At 37.5% G+C, this 14110-nt stretch overlaps 1 protein-coding gene across 4 annotated transcripts in view; it reads right to left on the bottom strand.

Annotated features, from left to right (window-relative positions):
* PIBF1 (progesterone immunomodulatory binding factor 1) overlaps nucleotides 1-14110 on the bottom strand; it is a 233138-nt gene that overhangs the window by 48523 nt on the left and 170505 nt on the right. For all 4 annotated transcript variants that reach the window (XM_012442862.3, XM_012442863.3, XM_012442866.2 and 1 more), the window contains exon 15: nucleotides 2095-2225. In XM_012442862.3, coding sequence (XP_012298285.1) covers nucleotides 2095-2225 — 131 coding nt within the window. The remainder of the gene's footprint in view (nucleotides 1-2094; nucleotides 2226-14110) is intronic.

The raw sequence follows: 14110 nt of genomic DNA, 5'->3' as shown, positions 1-14110 counted from the left end.
CAAATTTTAATTTTAATTTTTTTGAGACAGAGTCTCACTCTGTTGCCCAGGCTGGAGTGCAGTGGCATGACCTTAGCTCAATGCAACCTCCACCTCCTTGGTTCAAGTGATTGTCCTGTCTCAGCCTCCCAAGTAGCTGGGACTACAGGCATGCGCTACCATGCCCGTGCCACCATGCCCAGCTAACTTTTGTATTTTTAGTAGAGATGGGGTTTCACTATGTTGGCCAGGCCGGTCTAGAATCCCTGACCTAAGATAATCCATCTGCCTTGTCCTCCCAAAGTGCTGGGATTACAGGTGTGAGCCATTGTGCCTGGCCATAAAAGATTCAAATTTAACAGAAATAGGTAACATAGAAAGAAACAATTCTATTTTAGGTTCTTTCTTCAATTTCCCTAAGATAACCAAGTGCCCAGTAAATTGTGAAAGATATAATTTCTATTGTCCCCAAGAACTACTCATAGAACAATTAATTTATTAAGTTATGTATATAATTTTTAACTTTAAAATTAATCTAGAAATAGGCCGGGTGCAGTGGCTCACACCTGTAATCCCAGCACTTTAAGAGGCTGAGGCGGGTGGATCATGAGGTCAAGAGATAGAGACCATCGTAGCCAACATGGTGAAACCCCATCTCTACTAAAAATACAAAAATTAGCTGGGCTTGGTGACACACGTCTGTAGTCCCAGCTACTCGGGAGGCTGAGGCAGGAGAATCACTTGAATCCAGGAGGCGGAGGTTGCAGTGAACCAAGATCGTGCCACTGCACTCCAGCCTGGTCATAGAGCAAGACTGTCTCAAAAAAAAAAAAATCTGGAAATAAATTATTTATTTTGACATTTAAAGTATAAATATAATCCTAAATTATTTAAACAAATCATCAAAAATTTAAGACCTGGAATAAAGTTCTAGACCAATTATTTTGGAGGGGCAGAAATGAAAGAAGGTAATTATTATGATTCATTAAAAATAACATTTATACTTTGGAATTAGTTACCAATAGTTTTATATTTTTGTTTGCATACTTTAATAACCATCTTCTTATTGTTTTCCAATTCCTTTATTTATTTATTTAGTCATTTTTTTGAGGCTGAGTCTCGCTCTGTCACCAGGCTGGAGTGCAGTGGTGCGATCTCAGCTCCTGCAACCTCCTGGGTTTGAGTGATTCTCTTGCCTTAGCCTCCTGAGTAGCTGGCACTACAGGTGCATGCCACCATGCCCAGCTAATTTTTATATTCTTAGTAGAGATGGGGTTTCACCATGTTGGCCAGGATGGTCTTGATCTCCTGACCTCATGATCTGCCCGCCTCAGCCTCCCAAAGTGCTGGGATTACAGGTGTGAGCCACCATGCCTGGTCCCAATTCCTTGATTCAACCATTTCTATTCCCATCTAATTCTCTGTTTTTACATTTATAATCAGTTAATAATGTAACCATAAAAATTTGAATTATTCTAATAATCTTAAAAATCTAATCACTAAACCATCTAACCATTTATCCACAAGTAAAACTGTTTCATTTACACATATCTCCATTTTTTTATTTCAGTTTAAAAAACCAAAATGGTCATAGCAAATTGTTTTGGATAAGATCTCATACAAAAACATTACAAATTAAGGAAGTGAAAGGAATTTATTTATTAGCATTTAAAAGTTACTTTCATGTAAAAGGTCAGAAGAAAAGCCAAAAAAATTCCTTGGCAAAATGAACATAAATCTAAGTAAATGTTTTTTTTTTAAAAGCCATTTTAATGTCACAAATGGCATATTCCTCTTCTCCCTTTGGTCAATCTATAACATACTAAAGAGTTCTAGGGAAACAAGGACCAATAACTGTTGTGTCCTCTAGGACAGATGGAACGTTATGCTCATAAGTGTAACACTGTTATTTCCATGCTAACACATATGAACACAGGTGGAATGTGAACACGTGACGTGATCTGACCTTAGTTTTTCTAAGAGAAGTTTAATCATTACTTTTAACATCACCTTCATTATTTTAATTTTATTTTCATGCTTTACAACCCAAATTCATCTATAGCAGCAATATGGTACGTCTTTATTATTCAAATAAAAGATTTGTGGATGATTTACCTGACATCCTTCTCAAGTTGTGCAATAGATTCCGTCAGTGAATCAATCTTAGAATCTCTTTGACGCACTGATTCAATGAGATACCTGTAGGGCTGTTGAGTCTGGTTTAATAACGAATTGGCTCTGTCAAGCTAAAGAAACAAAGGTTTCATTAAAACCTAGAAAAAGTGACAACAAAATAAAATCATTCAAAATGCTCTAGCACAAATATAGTACAGAAATTCCTTTACATGAATTATCTGAAAAGCTTTTCCTGTGTAAATTTGAAGGTTTTAAGAATAAATCCACTGTGTAATGAGAATAAAAAAAAAAAAAGAAAAAGAATGAATCCATATATAGCTATTCTTAATAACAACTATAAACAATAAATTATTATTATTATTTTTTGAGATGGAGTCTCACTCTGTCGCCCAGGCTGGAGTGCAGTGGCGTGATCTCAGCTCACTGCAACCTCTGCCTCCCAGGTTCAAGCTATTCTTATGCCTCAGCCTTCGAAGTAGCTGGGATTAAAGGTGCCCACCACCACATCTGACTAATTTTTGTAATTTTAGTAGAGATGGGGTTTCACCATATTGGCTAGGCTGGTCTTGAATGCCTGACCTCAGGTGATCCGCCCACCTCAGCCTCCCAAAGTGCTGGGATTACAGGTGTGAGCCACTGTGCCCAGTTGAGAAAATTTTAAATAAAATATTAATAGCCACACCTGCAATCCCAGCACTTTGGGAGGCCGAGGCGGGCGGATCACGAGGTCAAGAGATCGAGACCATCCTGGTCAACATGGTGAAACCTCGTCTCTACTAAAAATACAAAAAATTAGCTGGGCATAGTGGTGCGTGCCTGTAATCCCAGCTACTCAGGAGGCTGAGGCAGGAGACTTGCCTGAACCCGGGAGGAGGAGGTTGCGGTGAGCCGAGATCGCACCATTGCACTCCAGCCTGGGTAATAAGAGTAAAACTCCGTCTCAAAAAAAAATTAATAGCAATTTTGAGAATGAGTACTCTCAAATTTTCTTAGTATTTGTTGGTCTGAAAAGTTATATGACATAAAATAGACCTTTTTAAAATGAAAATACTTAGCTAAAAGTTAAAATCTTTTTATTTTTTTTATGAGAGTGGTTTCACCATGTTGGTCAGGACAGTCTCGAACTCCTGACCTCAGATGAACCACCTGCCTTGGCCTCCCAAAGTGCTGGGATTACAGGTGTGAGCCACTGCACCCGGCCCTAAAAGTTAAACTGTTTCATTTGAGCTTCACTTCTACTAAAAATAGTCACATGATAATTCAATAATTTTTTTCATTTCTTCATATTCCCTTGTTTTAAAAATAATTTATACATTCAAATCATTATGTATAAATTTTTGAAAAATGTGGTTTAAAATATAATGTAAAATTTACCATTTTAATCATGTGAGAGTGTACAATTCAGTGTCATTAAGTACATTCACAATGTTGAATAGCTACCACTCCTATTTCCAGAACACTTTCATCAGCCCATACGGAAACTCTGTACCCAATAAACAAAAACTCTCCATTTTCTTCTTCCTCCTGGCCCTAGAAACCTCTATCTTACTTTCTGTCTCTGTGAATTTGCCTATTCCAGATACCTCATATAAGTGGAATAATAAAATATTTGCCCTTTGCTGTATGCTTATTTCCCTTAGTGTGATGTTTTCAGAGTTCATCAATGTTGTACCATGTATCAGAACTTCACTCCTCTTAATGGTTAAATAATAGTTCACTGTATGTTTATAGTACATTTGTTTTTTTTGAGACGGAGTTTCGCTCTTGTTACCCAGGCTGGAGTGCAATGGCGCGATCTCGGCTCACCGCAACCTCCGCCTCCTGGGTTCAGGCAATTCTCCTGCCTCAGCCTCCTGAGTAGCTGGGATTACAGGCACGTGCCACCATGCCCAGCTAATTTTTTGTATTTTTAGTAGAGACGGGGTTTCACCATGTTGACCAGGATGGTCGCGATCTCTTGACCTTGTGATCCACCCGCCTCGGCCTCCCAAAGTGCTGGGATTATAGGCATGAGCCACCGCGCCCGGCCTATAGTACATTTTGTTTATCCATTCATCTCTTGAACACTTGGGTTGTTTCCACTTTTTGGCTATTGTGAATAATGCTGCTATGAACATTGGTGCACAAATACTGTATATGTTAGAGTTATTTTTTCACTTCTGTTGGGTAGCTACCTAGAAGTGGAGGAGAACTGTTGGATCATATGGTAGTTATATAGTTAACTTTTTGAGGAACTGCAACAGTTCCACAGCAGTGATACCATTTTCCATTCCTACCAGCAATAAACTTGATTCCAATGTCTCCACATCCTGGCCAAACACGTGTTATTTTATGTGCATACTGGTCATTCAGATATCTTCTTTGGAGAGAAGTCTTCTCAAGTCTTTTGCCTACATTTTAATTGTGATTTTTGTTGTTGTTGCTGAGTTGTAGTAGTTCTTTATATATTCTTGATAATACAGTCTTATTAGATATAAAATTTGCAAATATTTACTTTCATTTTGTGGGTTATCTTTTCACTTTCTCGATAATCTTATTTATTTATTTAGAGATGGAGTCTCGCTCTGTAATCCAGACTGGAGTGCAGTGGCGTGATCTCGACTCACTGCAACCTCCGCCTCCCGGGTTTAGGCAATCCTCCTGCCTCAGCCTCCCAAGTAGCTGGAATTACAGGCGTACACCTGGCTAATTTTCATATTTTCAGTAGAGACAGTGTTTCACCATGTTGGTCAGGATGGCCTCAAACTCCTGACCTCAAGTGATCCACCCACCTTGGCATCCAAAAGTGCTGGGATTACAGGTATGAGCCATTGTACCTGGCCAATAATCTTTAAAACACAAGTTTTTATACTTATGAAATTCAATTTATCTATTTTATTTTTTTGTGCCTGTCCTTTTGGAGAAATTGCCAAATCCAAGGTCATAATTTTCTCCTATGTTTTCTTCTTTGAATTTTATACCTTTAATGCTTAAATTTAGGTCTCTGATCCAGGTTGAGTTAGTTTTTGAATATGGTATAAGGTAAGGGTCCAACTTCATTCTTTTGCATATAGATACTCAGTTTTACCAGCCCGATTTGTTGAAAAGACCAGCCTTTCTCCATTAAATGGTCCTGGTGTTCTTGGTGAAAACCACTGGCCATATAGGCAAGTGTTTATTTCTGGGCTCTCTTCTATTAATAACTCATGGGTCTTTACGTCTGTACTTATTCTAGTTGCACACTGTTTTGCTGACTATAGCTTTATAGTAAGTTCTGAAATCTGGAAATGAGTCCCTTCAACTTTGTTTTTCCTTTTAAAGGATTGTTTTGGCCATTTGGGGTGCTCTGAAATTCCACATGAATTTTAGGATGCATTTTTCTATTTCTGTAAAAAAATGCCATTGGGATTTTGATAGGGACTGCATTTACTTTGCTGAATGTTTTGGGTGGTATTATCATCCTAACAATATGAAATCTTCCAATCCGTGAATATGGAATGTCTTGTGTCCGTTTAGTTTGGTTAAATTTATTACTAAGCACTTCTTCTTTTTGAGACAGGGTGTAGTGCAGTGGCAACCATGGCTCACTGCAGCCTACCTCTTGGGCTCATGTGATCCTCCAACCTGAGCCTCCCAAGTAGCTGGGTCTACAGGCATGAGTCACCATGCCTGGCTAATTTTATTTTATTTTTTTATAGAGACAGTCTCCCTATGTTGACCAGGATGGTCTCAAACTCCTGAGCTCAAGCAATTCTCCTGTCTTGGCCTTTCAAAGTCCTGGGATTACAGGCATGAGCCACCGTGCCTGGCTGTATTTTTTTCTTTTTGATGCTATTGTAAATGGAACTGTTTTCTTAATTTCCTTTGTCAGACTGTTCATTGCTAGTTTGCCATATACAATTTTAGGCTGTGCCTTTTCACATAACCTTACACCAGAATCACTTTTCTAGGTTGTTAGGGTATGCCATTTATATTATTAGTGGTTACAAAACTGCCTAGCAAAGCCAATGTATCATAATTTACATTATGTATAGTAACAGACATTTAGAATGTTATCAATTATAACAGCAATTTATGTTAGTATAAACAATATTACAACAAATCTTTTCAGTACGGTAGTTTTTTTTCTTAAGTTAGTATTTTCTTTGTTAATTTCTTTCCAGTATAGAAGATATACTAGGCCTGGGTATGACTATTTAATGTTCTTACTACACAAGACAAAAGTTTTCTCCCAGAGGATTTTTATCAACTTACATATACTCAACCATAGTTTTTAAAAAGTTACTTGTTTTTGTTCTTTTTTTTTTTTCTTAAGCAAATGTAAACTGTATGTCAGTATAAAACGAAATGAAGCATTATCAGTGTCAGCAAGCTCTTACTTTGGTATATAATGAGTTCTTGAAAAAGGTATTCTATAGTTGGATAATTACAACCAAACTGATGGATATCTATTATTAGGGTGAAGGAGTCAGGAAAGGGATATCTTATTACACAAAACAGAATGACAGAATTCCTAACTATTCTATGACCTTTAGATACTCTTTGATGATAAACTTCTGCCTTTTACACGTTTAAATATTTTTCCCCCTCTTTTTATCATAATTGCTAAAAAGTTCCATTAAAGTTAAAGATTTACTATTTTCCTGGGACAAGAAATGATTTGTATTTTTTTCCTCAAATGAATTATGTTCATGAGATCTATATACTTTTAAAGGATCAAGACCTAAGAGTATATTTTAGCATTTCAATTTTTTGGTTTTCCATTCATTTTAATAAAATGAGTGATTTGAAGCCCAGGAGCTGAAGGAGCAGGTAACAGTGGGATGGATACAGTGGAAATTATGGTGGGAAGCAGAAAGAATCAAGATTAGTAGTGAGAACATTGTTAAAATGATCAGTCATGAGACTGGGTAGGTAAGGAGGACAATGAAGCCAAGAGGAGGCTGACCAACTGTTAGAGGATGTCTGCTTGCACTTAGAGAACTATTCTGTAAAAGCATTTATTCATCTAAATTGTACAGAAAAATTCTGATAGCTATATTAGCTACAGTACAGGAAAAAAAATTCCTCAAAAGAAAAAAAAAAAGGAAATGAATAGTGAAAGAAAAGAAGACTACTTTTTGGGAGGAACATATTTCATTACAGTGAAAGTGCAGCCATAAAGAAAAAAATACCAAAAAAAAAAAAAAAATCCATGAATAGTTTCTATAGTTTGGGTTTTAGTGTATTTTTTTCTTTGCTTTGATAATCATTCTTTAAAAATCTATTACAGTGTCACTGGAATCTTATTATTGTACTAAGTTACTCTATGAACATTCAAATATGCAGCTGGACAAAAAGAAAACTAAGTTCTACTAACCTGTATAACCAGTTTCTCTAGTCAATTAAATCAAACAATTGCCTTGGTTTTGTTTTCACAGAACTGACCCTAACTGAATAAACTAAACTGACAAGTTGCTTTGTGTTTCAAAGTGCAGAATAGTCCAAGTGTGTGTGTGGGGAAAGGGTGGCAGGGAATAACTAAGAACATTTGTGAACTGTAGTTAACTTCTGTTCAGAATGAGCTGTTTAAAACATATCAAACCTAATTTCAATTGCATAAAACATATAGCACAGTCTTAATTATTTTAGTTCAATTTTTTTCATGAAAGTAGTTACATAAATTAGGTGTATATATATATATATATATATATATATATATATATATATATATGTGTGTGTGTATTTTTTTTGAGACAGGATCTCACTCTATTGCCTCGGCTAGAGTGATCACAGCTCACTGCAGCCTGGACCTCCTAGGCTCAAGTGATCCTCCTACTTCAGCCTCTTCAGCAGCCAGGACCACAGGCATGTACCACCATGCCCGACTAAAGATGTTAATGTTATAAACAAAGTTAAGGACCAGAAGTCTTACTTTCAAAAGGTATCTTTAACATAAAACCTATAACCTCCTTACTCCGGATAATAAATACAACATTGCTGTCAGCGTTACAGATACATTTCCTTATAAACCTGTTTTTAGGCTTCTGAATCCCCAAAGTTGATTTTCATTCCTCAGGAAAAAAGTACATGTCTCTGAATAAAAAGTGATGCCAATTTCCATGTTTGAAATAAATGTAATTTATTAGAATTTAATTCCTTCAATAAAGTTTTCAAAAATCTTCCTGTAACTATAATAATTACTATCTAAAAACTTTTGCAACTGCTCACATTGCCTATTGTTAGTAATCTTTTCCTTATAGGAAAGCCTTAGTAATTAGTGACTCAGGAATCATGTAAGTAATAAGTGACTCTGGATTAAACCCATGACACAACATTTTATAGAAGTGTTATTCTTCTTTTGTTTCAATAACCTGTACATATGATTCAGAGAAAAGCAACACTTGATAAAAACATAATTATATCTTTTGATTCAAATACTAATTTAACTTAGATGATAATCTAAAATTACAAAATTTCTCTTAAAATTCAAAAACAGAAATATAAAGGTGACTACATTTTGCTGTATGTTTTTCCTACATGTGGAGCTTTTTTCTTGGGGAATTCACTTTCACAGAAACTAGAAACGAAGTTCTTTATTGCCAGGAATAAAATGAATACTGCTAAATGGAATTTAACATTGAGTTGCTTTCTGTGTATAAAATATATGCAAGAGATACTTTCTAGGAGTGGTGGTAGTTTGTACACAACCAGTCACATATCTTTGTATTTTTAGTAATATTTTTAATCACACTATGAATGAAAAAAATGCCTACTTGAGGTCCCATATGGGGCAACACTTTGCTACAACTTCTCTATGCTCTCAATCACTGGGGAAAATGTAAAAAAAAAAAAGTGATTTCTGGGTGGGGGCGGTGGCTCTCGTTTGTAATCCCAGCACTTTGGGAAGCCAAGGGGGGCGGATTGCTTGAGGTCAAGAATTCAAGACCAGCCTGGCCAATATGGCAAAATCCTGTCTCTACTAAAAGTACAAAAATTAGCCTGGTGTAATGGCACATGCCTGTAATCCCAGCTCTTGGGAGGCTGAGGCCTCCTAAGAATTGCTTGAATCCAGGAGATGGCTGCAGTGAGCTGAGAGCACACCACTGTACTTCAGCCTGGGTGACAGAGCAAGATACTGTCTCAAAAAACCCAGAAAAACAAACAAAAAAGTGATTTTGGGGTTCTCCTAGTGATTCTAGTGGGCCCCAGTCCTACTGAATCAAAATTTCTCAGGGTTGGGTCTCAGATTCTGATAATCAGACAGATTTGAAGAATACAGTCCTAGTGATCTTGGACTTGTAGGCCACTCCATCCAAACTAATATGTAAATCACTTATGTCATCAACTTATAATCCTCCCCCCTAAAACCAGTCCTTCTCTCATGTTCCCATGCAATTACATTATCATCTTTAACAAGGATAATATTTAACTGATACATTTCAACCAATTAGAATACTGGTGAAACTGTGTGTGTCAGGTATGACCTCTTTGTTGCTGGATTACAGGCAGGTCTCAGCAGGTCTCAGGAGAGGGGCCGGGACAGATGAGATTGTGGTGGAACTGATAGGATCTTGGTGTAGAGTATTTACCAGTGTTTTTGCAAGTATTTTGTTATTTCAATAACTAAAAGCAAGAACATGCTAGTTGATTATCAGCTCTGCTTCTGGTCTTAAGATTTACAAAGTATGGTCCAAGTAAGGGGAAATTCATGAATGGGATGATAAAATACTTGAGAGTAACCAGCATGGAAGTGATGACTGAAATCACTGAAGTAGGTAGGACTGTAGAACATTATTACTTTAAATTGTGGCCCTGCATTACACACACACACTCTCTCTCTCTCTCTCTCTCTCTCTATATATATATATATATATATAAATATATATATATATATTTTTTTTTTTGAGATAGGGTCTTGCTTTGTTATCCAGGTTGGAGTGCAGTGGTAGAATCATGGTTGACTGCAGAGCTTGTTAAAAATGCAGATTTCTGGGCTTCATTCTAGACTTACTTAATCACAACCTCTGAGGGCAGAATCTAGAAGCCTATAATTTACATTTTAAATAAGAATCCTAGGTTTTGTTTGTTTTTTTTTTTTAATTTAAGAAGCAAGTTCTTACTCTGTTGCCCAGGCTGAAGTGTAGTGGCACGATCATAGATCACTTCAGCCTCAAACTCCTTGGCTCAAGGGATTTTCCCACTTCACCCTCTCAGGTAGCTGAAACTATAGGTGCATGCTGCAACAACTGGCTGTTTTCTTTCTTTTTTTTTTTCACCCTGAGACAGGATCTCACTCTTTCGCTCAGGCTGGAGTGCAGTGGCGCAATCCTGGCTCACTGCAACCTCCACCTCCCAGGTTCAAGCAATCCTCCCACTTCAGCCTTCCAAGTAGTTGGGACTATAGACGTTCACCACTGCACTCAGCTACATTTTGTATTTTTTTTTTTTTTAGAGATGGGGTCTTGCTATATTGCCAGGCTGGTCTTGAACTCCTGGCCTCAAATGATCCTTCCATCTTGGCCTCCCAAATAGCTGGGCTTAGAATTTTATTGTTTTTTATTTCAATAGTTTTCGGGGAACAGGTGGTATTTGGTTATATGACTAAGTTCTTTAGTGGTGATTTCTGAGATTTTGGTGTACCCATCACCTGAGCAGTGTACAATGTACCCAATGTGTCGTCTTGTATCCCTCACCCTGCTCCCACCCTTCCCCATGAGTCCCCAAAGTCCACTGTATCATTCTTATGCCTCAGCAATCTCACAGCTTAGCTGCTACTTATGAGAACATATGATGTTTGGTTTTCCATTCCTGAGTTACTTCACTTAGAATAATGGTTTCCAACTCCACCCAGGTTGCTGTGAATGCTGTTATTTCATTCCTTTTTTATGGCTGAGTAGCATACCATGGGGGGTGTGTGTGTGTGTGTGTGTGTGTGTGTGTGTGTGTGTGTGTATATATATATATACACACCACATTTTCTTTATCCACTCATTGATTGATGGGCATTTGGTCTGGGTTCCATGTTTTTGCAATTGCAAATTGTGCTGCTATGAACATGAGTGTGCAAATATCTTTTTCATATAATGATTTTTCTCTGGGTAGATACCCAGTAGTGGGATTGCTGGATCAAATGGCAGATCTACTTTTAGCTCTTTAAGGAATATCCACACTGTTTTCCACAGTGGTTGTACTAGTTTACATTCTTACCAGCAGTGTAAAAGCTTTCCCTTTTTACCACATCCATGCCAATATCTATTATTTTTTGATTTTTTTTATTATGGCCATTTTTGTAGGAGTAAGGTGCTATTGAATTGTGGTTTTGATTTGCATCTCTCTGATAATTAGTGATGTTGAGCATTTTTTACATGTTTTGTTTTTCATTTGTATATCTTCTTTTAAGACTTGTCTATTCACGTTCCTTAGCCTGCTTTTTGATAGGACTATTTTGTTTCTTTCTTCCAGCTAGAATTTTTGATGATTCTTATACTCAATAATACTTTAGAATCTTTCCTGAGGTGTAAGAACAGAGAAAAGAAGAGACACTTGAGGGACACTTACATTTAAGGGCTAGAAGATGAAGATATCAGCTAAATAGACTGAAGAGCCACCTGAGTTACAGGATGAGCGCCAAGGAGAATTGTGTCATAATGCCAAAACAGGACAATATTTCTAGGATATCTATAATGTCATGCCACAGACAGATCAAATTGTATAGACTCTGAGAAGAGAATGCTGGCCATTAAGAGGTCATTAATGACCACTGAGAAGAGTGTAGCTGATGTGGGAGGAGAGAAGAAGGAATTAAGTACAAAGACAGGGCATTAACTTTTGAAAGTTGCCTATGCCAATACCACTTCCCCCATGTACGTATGTATGTGTGTGTGTATATGTGTCAGTGGTGGTTGGCATTTGGTCATACACACACACACACACACACACACACACACACACACTTTGAAGGGGGTACTAAAAGGGAGAAAAAGAGCAAGGAGAGATGCTGAAAAATCCTCAGGTGAAAATAGCTTTAGATGACCCAATTGTAACAAGAAAAGGAAACAGATAATAGAATTGATAGCTTTGGGATTGGAAGTGACCTGCAATGGAGATAATGGGAAATAGAATACAGACAGAAAAATAAAAACACTGGGCAACAGTAGTGAGGGCCTAGCTGATATTCAATAACATGAATTTATAATGCTTCCAAGCAGGAAGAGTCACAGATTTCCACAAGAATTTTACAGCACAGTTACTGCAAAACCCAAGAATTTTCTCTTTCTCTCTCCTTTTTTCCATTAAATATTTACAGGCTAACTACCAGATTGCAAGGTAATATGGTAAAGGTAGAAATTGTCAAGAAAAGCCTGATATATAAATTTGGCAACAAAGCAATCTAGAGAGACAGTGAATTCTAGTACTCAGATGGCTGATAAAGTCCAAGGACAGGTAGGAAGAAAAGTAAAACCAGGAGGGGCTTGACAGATTGGAAAAATATAGAAGGGTTTTATGAGACAGGGACTTGTAATGAGTGCAAATGAAGTACAAATTTAGTGGGAATGAAAGAACCGGGAGAGCTAGAAGGACATGAGATTCGAGAACAGAATTTGAGTTCAAGTGTTTGCAATTTCTTTCTCCTTCAAAGCTACCTTTGAGAAATTAATTTTAATGTGGTTCAATTGTATAACATTGCTGATTGTGTGTGTCTGTGTGTGTGTGTGTAAAGAATTTGCATTGTGGTTTTCAAATAGCTCTTAAATGAAAAAATTTACAGTCATTCATGAGTTTTCAAGGAACAAACAGCAGGTAAGAAATTAACTTATTTGTTTGATGTGTAAACAGAATATAATTTATAAATAAGTAATTTGTTTTTCCCACTTCAGTGGTGGTTGGCATTTGGTAATATGTACATACACACACACACATACACACACACACTTAGATAATCTGGTATTTGCACCTATACAAGCATGATTTAAATAACAAATACTAGCATACTATCTGGATCCATGTTAACTGAATTTTTTTTTCCAGAATAAACCATAACCAAGACTTCTTGGATTAAGCACTCGGCAAGGTCAGACACAGAGCTACTACTACAATGAAAGTGAATGTTTTGTTCATGTCACAAATCAACCATTCATACGGAAGATATGTCCAACAAAATTAAAATAAAACGTTACTTTATGTGTAATTCCATATTAGAACAAACTCAAAAATAAGTAACAGAGTGATAACAGTTAATAATAATTTCTGAGCATCCGCCCTCCCAACTCTGGGTACTATCTCCCTTGCTCTGTTTCCTCCAATCCTAGAGGATACAGGTGGCTTTACCACCTCTGTGGCTCTGTGACCTGCAGATACTGGGAGTACTGTAGGGAGGACGCCAAGACATGATGGTGGACTGGAGGCATTGTTAGCATACCTCTCCTACTTGGAAAAACAAAGTATGTGTAGAGATTCACACAGTGAACTCTTTTTTACAAGAAGCAACACCAGAATTTAACAGAATTGAAAGAAACCACAGATTCTTTGAAAGAAGTGCTGGCAGCAGCCTACACCGTGAACCAGATGGAAAACTCTTGAGTCTCCAGAGTATAAGATGGGGAAATTTGGTCACTGGAACAAACACTCCCACAGGGGAGTTGGGCAGCCCAGGCCACAGGGGAAGGCCTTAATCCTATGCAATGTGGGAGCTGATTAGTGAGCATGGAGAATACATGAGAAGGAGTGGCATCAGGATGTGCTCTGCATGCACTACCAGACTCCAGTGGGGATGGAGGAAAGTCATTCCTGATCCTACCTCACGGTGGACCTCACAGAAGTCTGCCAGCTAACTCAGGCTGCAGTCACAGGTTGAAAGGAGCTCCTGAGAACTGCAATATGATTTTAAGTGGAGACTAACCCTGTTGGCCAGAACCAGGGGGATAGCATGAAGTATGCTACAGTGCAGCAGCTGGATACCCCTGTTTCACAGGTAGATAGGGAGGGGCATGGCCTGAAAGCCTAGTTTTTGTCGCTGGTAGGAAGTCTTATTGCC

This window comes from Aotus nancymaae, unplaced genomic scaffold (assembly GCF_030222135.1).
Source record: "Aotus nancymaae isolate 86718 unplaced genomic scaffold, 86718_ANA_hifiasm-v0.15.2.pri h1tg000088l, whole genome shotgun sequence".
NCBI classification, from domain to species: Eukaryota; Metazoa; Chordata; class Mammalia; order Primates; family Aotidae; genus Aotus; species Aotus nancymaae.
The sequence above is the reverse complement of the archived record's forward strand: the minus strand, read 5'-3'. Positions and strand labels throughout refer to the sequence as shown.